Raw genomic sequence first — 8,318 nt, 5'->3', positions numbered from 1 at the left:
GACATGCAAATAAATGCATAGGCAAGTGTATTAGTAAGTGCATTTGTGCTTGACTGTGTTCTCATGTAAATTTCATTGTTGTTACTCAATGATAGTAGGATTTTGATTCCTTATCTTTATTTCATAAATTATATATATATATATAATATATATATATATATATATATATATATATATATATATCTATCTATATATAATATATATATATATATATATATATATATATATATATATATATATATATACATGTGTAACTGAAACAGGAAAATTTGGAACGTGATGAATATATATTAATAAAGGTAGAAACCACGAAGGAAAGTGAAACAGTGGAGTGTGCTGCGAGATCTTTCACCTCGAGGTCCTTTATTTAGCAGACTCTTTATATATATGTATACGTATATAGGTATATATATATATATATATATATATATATATATATATATATATGTATATGTATACATATATAATATATATATATGTATATACATATATATATATATATATATATATATATATATATATGTATATATATATATATAGTATGTATGTGTGTGTGTGTGTCAGCCCTTATTCAATCAATTTGTTTGAACAAGACATGATCCTGTGCGCTTTGTATTTGGAGATGCAATTGGCCATTCAGTGCCAGGTTTCTTCACGTCGGACCTGCATAAGTGTACCGTATATTGTTGATAAAGTTGGATTTTATCTAACCTATTTTGTGGACTTATTTAATTTGAAACTTTCTACAGCCAAAAATTGGGAAATTAAATCATGAGACCTGGTATGTTGACACGGATCCAGTCATTCTTGTCATAGCTATGCATCCCTGAATTTAGTGTGATTTTTCATTTGTAAGTATTGTGGCCATCTGGGGTCTTTGATGCTCTCTGTCCAGGTCATAACGCGTTTGAAGTTCAATAGGATAAATATCAAACACTATAATACTTTCTATATTGTTGCCCGTGATAATTTTCAAAGTACTAGACTCTTGGAGAGGAAGTTGGAAAATGTACCCTGAAATTTGATTGCTTTAACGTAAAGCATTAACCCGTATTTATATAACACGGAACGTAATGGTATGTCTTGTCCAAAAGAAGTTTATCAGGGCAAGTCCTAGGTCAAAGACAAAATGTAAAACTGATACTGTAGTTTTATGTGGTTGAAATATTACTAGTATATGATTAATTACACCTCGTTGAGCACGAATGGTTTAATAGACTACGACAAGATATAATCAAACTTCAATGATTTATTGAAGGTAACTTTAGGAACGGGGAAAAAAACCTCACTACAAGCTCCACAAATTACATCCTACCAGACAGTTCTAATTTATTTGTAAACTTTTCTTGTTTCTTTTTTTTCTGTGTCCTACGTCATGTTTGTTTATACCTGAGTATCTGAGCTTTCGACCCTTATTTTTGGAATAGGGATTGTTTAAGCAGTTTTGCAAATGTTCCAAAAATAGGTTTTAATCATTGTTTATACGACCTTCATTTGTGGGACATGAATTGTTTATGCAGTTTTGAAAATGTTCCAAAAATAAGTTTTAATCTTTGTTTATACGAGTGACCTTCGACCTTCATGTGTGGTACATGAATTGTTTATGGAGCTTTGAAAATGTTCCAAAATTAGGTTTTAATCATTGTTTATACGAGTGAGCTTTCGACCTTCATTTGTGGGGCATGAATTGTTTACGCAGCTTTGAAAATGTTCAAAAATTGCGGTTTAATTATTGTTTATGCAGTTGATCACGAACAGGGCCTTTTAACAGAGGGTTATGTATTGTGATGATAATTTTTGCGTATTTCCTTATCAACGTGTCTTTGGATGCCAGTCCGTGACTTCTGACAGTGGGTCAAGAGCGATCTTGAGCATTCGCCGTTAGAGAGTGGAATGGCTTTTCTCCTCGTAATTATTATTATTTTTTTTTTTTTCGAAATAGTACAAGCTGGCGGTATTGTTTCTCAACAGGAGCCGGAAATATTAAGGGTTATGGAGTCTACTTTGTTATAGCACATCGATACAGTCCACTGACTTGAGTTGCTTTTGGTGGTTTGGGTAATGAAGGATATGATGCAATGGGTCGAAAGCATTTTGCTCTTTCGTCATTGGTTACTTTCGAAGTTTTAGTTAATTTAGAAGTGGCTGTGTTAAGGGCTCATTTACATATGTGTACTTCGAGATGTATAATACCCCTTTCTTTCTCTCTCTCTCTCTAAATATTTTTGGGTATCAGTTCTCAAGTTGTTGGAAATTTTGTCCTTAAAGTATATTTCATTAATTTCCAACCGTCCCTTATTTTTTCATATATATATATATATATATATATATATATATATATATATATATATATATATATATGTGTGTGTGTGTGTGTGTGTGTGTGTGTGTAAAAATTCAGTGTATTTTTTATATCATAAGGTATATTTTGGGTTTTGTTCTCTCTCTCTCTCTCTCTCTCTCTCTCTCTCTCTCTCTCTCTCTCTCTAAACTGTTGGTAATTTTGTCCTTAAGGTATATTTCATTAATTTCTGAATGAAACCCTTATTTCATATAAGTAAAAATTCAGTGTATTTTTTATTTTTTATATCATACTGTATCTTTTAGGTTTTGGTCTCTCTCTCTCTTTCTCTCTCTCTCTCTCTCTCTCTCTCTCTCTCTCTCTCTCTACACATTCTTCTTTTTCCTGGCAGCATCTTACCTGACAAGGCAGCTTCGGGATCGAAGGACGGGCTCGCAGACGACACTCACCTCTGCTGCCCCCATCTAATGAGACGAAATTTGCATACGCCACGACGGAATAACAGGCCTTCCAGGGGTGTTGTTGGTGGACGGGTGGGGGAGGGAGGCTTTCGTTGGGCCCTTGGTGGAGGGGGGACCCCAGGGGTCTCCGGTTTAGGGGGACCCGCCGATATGGTCGGACCGGGAAGGAGCCCACATTCCTCTGCCTTTTTTTTTTTCCTTTTTTTTTTTTTCTTTTTCTGCTTTGGTACCCCTTTGACTACAGTGTGAATTTCTCGTTTGTGATGTGCAGAAAGCCTAGCTGTCTCTTCTTCTTCTTCTTCTTCTTTTTCTTCTTCTTCTTCTTTGCTGTTGTCGAATTTCAGAACTTTTCCATTTGTTTCACGTCCCTGGGTTTATTTTTTGCTTTCTTTCTTTTTCTGCTCCAGAGTTTTAGGGATATTTTTTTCGCGCAGTTTTAGCAAGAGTCGATCGAGAGAGAAAGAGAGAGAGAGGGAGAGAGAGGAATATATAAAATGCATCAGGGCCAATTCACAAAATACATGACAGTCAATGTCTAATGCGTAATATACTTACTTCCAGGAAAAGAGAGAGAGAGAGAGAGAGAGAGAGAGAGAGAGAGAGAGAGAGAGAGAGATTTCAAATGCATGAGAGCGCCAATTTATGAAATACACGAGAGCCTATGTATAAAATTCATGTATATTAAACTAAAACCTAAACATAGAGAGAGAGAGAGAGAGAGAGAGAGAGAGAGAGAGAGAGATATGTGTGGTGGTCGTGGTGATGATACCGTGGGTGTAATGGGTCCATCTTGCAGCCCCGGGCGACTGCAGTACAGCCACGCTACCTCTCTCTCTGCCTAGCCGTGGCCATGTTAATCAGTCTCAAAGCTTAAACTCGCTCTTGTTAAGGACTCCTTCCTCCCCACCTCCACCTCCCACAGACACCCAGTGCACAGGCCCACCACTTACCCCACCCACCAACCAACCCACCAACCAACCCACCACACCCCACCCTTCGCCATTGTTAAAATACAGGAGGGTCTCTCTCTCTCTCTCTCTCTCTCTCTCTCTCTCTCTCTCTCTCTCATAATTTTGGCACTATGTTTATTAATATTTATATCAATTTGTACAGTATGTTGAATGTTGACAGATATATATAGTGTATATATATATATATATATATATATATATATATATATATACATATATATATATATATACATATATATATATATATATATATATATATATATATATATACATATATTAATGTATATATGTAAACTTGTACAATTCACTTTCCAGAATAAAAAAAAAACATTCTTATGACTAATCTGTAAATTTTATCCATTGCATATAAACTGTAATGTTTTTATTATGATGAAAATATAATGTTAATGATATTTTCTCTCTCTCTCTCTCTCTCTCTCTCTCTCTCTCTCTCTCTCTCTCTCTCTCTCTCTCTCTCTCTCGCAATGATGAAAGATGCGTGGTTTTTTTTTCATTAGGGCCGAAATATCACGGCTGGTTTGTTTACATTTCGTAGAGGGTTTAACCATTCCCTCTGATAAATAAGAAACTGTAAACTAAAAAGTATAACTGAATCTCTCTCTCTCTCTCTCTCTCTCTCTCTCTCTCTCTCTCTCTCTCTCTCGGCTGATGTTTAACTAATCTTTTTGAATAAGTCGTATCTTTTTGTTTTCATTATGTAAATAAGACATTGTAAAAAAAGTATAACTGAATCTCTCTCTCTCTCTCTCTCTCTCTCTCTCTCTCTCTCTCTCTCTCTCTCTCTCTTTGTTGATTTAACTAATCTTTTTGATAAAGTCCTATCGTTTTGTTTTCATTTATGTAAATAAGAATTGTTAAAAAAAGTTAACTGAATCAGCTTAACTCAATCTCTCTCTCGTCACTCTCTCTCTCCTCCATCTCTCTCCTCTCTCTCTCTCTCTCTCTGCTGATGTTTAACTAATCTTTTTGATCAATTTGTATTGTTTTGTTTTCTTTTATGTAAATAAGAAATTGTAAAAAGTAAAACTGAATCTCTCTCTCTCTCTCTCTCTGGGTTAAATAATCTTTTTGATAAATTAGTATTCTTTTGTTTTCATTTATGTAAATAAGAAAAATAAGACATTGTAAAAAAGTAAAACTGAATCTCTCTCTCTCTCTCTCTCTCTCTCTCTCTCTCTCTCTCTCTCTCTCTCTCTCTCATAACTTTTCGCTTTGCTATGAATGAACAGTATGACTCCCTCTATGTAAATAAGGCTCTTCGGGAGGTCAGACGGAGTCTTGATAAGTAACGGGTCTGCACTGTTAATTGGCGCTAATTACCAAATGCTGTACTCCAGCGATTAAAAAGATTTCCTTAATGGTTTGGCTTTCTCGAGCCAGCGCTGACATACTTATTCAATTTACAATCGCGCATTTGCCTGTGTGTGTCTGTCTCCACATAAAAAACAAACACACACACATACACACTCATTAGCGTAATGTAGGCTTGAGTATGCATTAGCGCCCATGTCCCGATTATTCGAAAGCTGCTTTATTCAGTCGAAATGTTGTATGTAGAGTAATGAAATCGGATAATACGACGCTCATATTTGTTACGGGATGGAGTTGCTTTGGGTCGCTGGTGATCAGTTGATGGATGAACAGATAGCGAGATGGACCAGATAAAATGCTTAATACTTCTGGAGCACTCAACGACGCTTTGAATGGCGGGAGGGTGGAAGGCAGTAAAGTGTGCTCGTGCTGGAGAGAGAGAGAGAGAGAGAGAAGAGAGAGAGAGAGAGAGAGAGACGTCCTCTCAGAGAGAAGTAAGCTCAGAGAGAGAGAGAGAGAGAGAGAGAGAGAGAGAGAGAGAGCTTGGCGTGGATCGTCGGGGAGGAGAGGGAACACTACTTAATGCCCTGTTGAAATTTCTCATACGACCCTTGTACCGCTACATTAATTAGAATTGGGGAACGTAAAAAGCGGGTAGAAAAAAACAGTTTAAAAGTTGTTTAGTGACTAAGGGTGGATAATGACTCTGGTTTCCCCCTCTGTCTTTCATTTTTTTCTTCTTTTTTGTTTTGTTTACTCAGTTGATCACATTTAATTAAACATCTTCTAACCCACCGTCATTTATGATTGCTTTGTTACTTTTTTTCTTTTATTTTTTTTTGTCAATGTTGAGAAGTGCAGTAACGATGTTATATGTCGAAGTTCTCGTGAAAAAAAATATATGAAATACGATTTTTAAAAAAATATTTGAAATATGATTTTTGAAAAAAATATATGAAATACGATTTTTTTTAAATATGTGAAATGTGATTTTTTCAAAAGTATATGAAAAAGGATTTAAGAAATATATGAAATAGGATTTTTAATAAAATTGAAATTATTTGTGAAAAAAAATATATGAAATAGAGTTTTAAAAGAATATATGAAATGTGATTTTTTGAAAAAATATATGAAATAGGATTTTTTAAAATGTACGAAATATGATTTACGAAAAATATATATGGAATTTTTAAAAAATGTGAAATAGGATTGTAAAAAAATGTATGAAATAGAATTTAAAAACTATATGAAATAGGATTATGAAAAAATATATGAAATAGGATTTTAAAAAACATATATGAAATAGCATTATTTATATATATATATATATATATATATATATATATATATATATATATATATATATATATATATATATATATATATATATATATGAAATAGAATATTAAAAAGATATGTGAAATAGTATTTGAAACATATATGTAATAGGATTTTGAAAAAATGAATGAAGGAGGAATTTTTGTTTACTATTAAACAGCGCCATGATGCAAGCAGATATACACTTTCTTTAGCCCGTATTTAATGTCCTTTGATTTTTGCTTTAGCATTTTCTGCCATATTTCGTTTTTCTCTATGACAGTTGTTCATATATTCCTTTTCCCTATAAATTCTTTCATGTTGAAATATAAGAATGTCTTTTAAACTGATGCTGAGAGATGATAAGTATAGCTTTTGGAACTTGTTATGAAATAATTGGCGTTATTAAGGCATACTTATCACTTATATAATTTTATGATATATTAACACATTTTGTTTCCATTTTGTGACATCACGTTTCAAATTTTTTCATTCTCTTTTGACAGGTGAAGACGTCGTGAAGGATATTCGCGCCTTACATACCAATCGCATTCACTGAAGAACGGTGAATTCCGGAATGTGTCCGTTTGTCCCAAGCGAGTGATACCGAGTGTTCGTGTTTGAAGTCCCAAGTGGGATCGTCTGGGAGATCGTTGTCACTGGAAATTCCTCTGTGCTTATCACTGTTCCTCCTCGTGGTTTCGCTCAGCACGCTTTTTGAGTAACAGTGCCAATTCAGTGCCAAGTCAGTGCCGGAGTTTGTGCTATTTATGGTGCTATTATTGTTGTGACAGTAAATTGGCTCTCCTTCATTCGCTTTGAAGGTTTTTGAAAATTGCTTCTTCCTTTTTTTTTTAAAGTAACTAGATTCTTAGCTTTGAAATTAACAAGTGAAAAATAAAATAAACTACAGATATTCTTTCATCAAATAGGTGACAAATTAATCTTGATGTAGAAAGTAGAGGCCAGATTAGAAGTATATTGAAAAGGGGCCTGTGATTGCAAAATTATTATTGCGATTTGCCATCCAACTAAATCAAACTAAATCACCCCTTTAGTGGAATAAAAGTCTTGATAGAAAGGAAAAAGATAATGATGAAGTGACGTAGCTGCGTTCCAACTATAAAACGAAACTGGTTTGAAAAAGCCTTTTCAGAAGAGTAGAAAATTATGCAGTTCCATAGCCTTTTGTCAAGCGATCAAAACTGTGGTTGTTTCTTCCAAGACACGGGGTAAGGTCTTGAGAGGTTAGCCAAAGAAGGTCTATAGGAAGTATATAGGCCTTAAAGAAGCTTTGTTACTATTTGTGAGGAGACTATTGCCCTTTTCTAACTCGACGTTTACCGATCTCATTTCCGCTAAAAAAAATGATCGCTGATTTGTTTAAGTTCACTTGAATAACAAAGGTGTTCGGAGAAGGATAGATATTGTTCGTGCACACACGCCTTTGATTATCACTTCCCTGGAAGAGCAGTTTCGTTTGTTTTAATTTCTCTACTGGGCTGAAATAGAATTCTATCCAGGATGAAGGTCATCACTGAATACGGCTTTTTGCTCCACCGTTATGTTGTCGTGGCGTGAAAGCTCCTCTTCTTCTTGCCCACTGTAAATAGGAAGTGAAACCGTCTGTATTAAGTAGCAGGAGGAGAGTGCTTTGTGCTGTCGTCGCGAGTGATGAGGTAAAGTGTCGCACAGACTTTTACAGAAGGTGTACATAGTGTACATGGTTTGTGCAGTTGTTGTTCAAGGGGAAAAGCGACCCAGGTCCCCACTCCTCCAAGACACAGCAAAATGGGGCAAAGCTACGGCCGCCATAACGACTCTGAAAGTAAGTGCCTTTGACGCCTTCTGTTGACTTGGTCCTCCAAATCTTTTTCTGTAATAGTCAATATTTTATTGTCGGTTTTATATTGTTGTGTGGATTTTTTTTTTTTC

The 8,318-nt window shown here is 34.8% G+C and overlaps 1 protein-coding gene across 2 annotated transcripts in view; it reads left to right on the top strand.

The window, feature by feature from the left end:
- The window catches only part of LOC135196462 (F-box/LRR-repeat protein 7-like), a 409,207-nt gene that overhangs the window by 51,366 nt on the left and 349,523 nt on the right, over nucleotides 1-8,318 (top strand). For both annotated transcript variants that reach the window (XM_064223310.1, XM_064223308.1), the window contains exon 2: nucleotides 6,890-8,211. In XM_064223310.1, coding sequence (XP_064079380.1) covers nucleotides 8,175-8,211 — 37 coding nt within the window. In that variant the 5' untranslated portion in view covers nucleotides 6,890-8,174. The remainder of the gene's footprint in view (nucleotides 1-6,889; nucleotides 8,212-8,318) is intronic.

This window comes from Macrobrachium nipponense, chromosome 17 (genome assembly GCF_015104395.2).
Source record: "Macrobrachium nipponense isolate FS-2020 chromosome 17, ASM1510439v2, whole genome shotgun sequence".
Classification (NCBI taxonomy): Eukaryota; Metazoa; Arthropoda; class Malacostraca; order Decapoda; family Palaemonidae; genus Macrobrachium; species Macrobrachium nipponense.
This window is presented reverse-complemented; position numbering and strand designations above follow the sequence as displayed.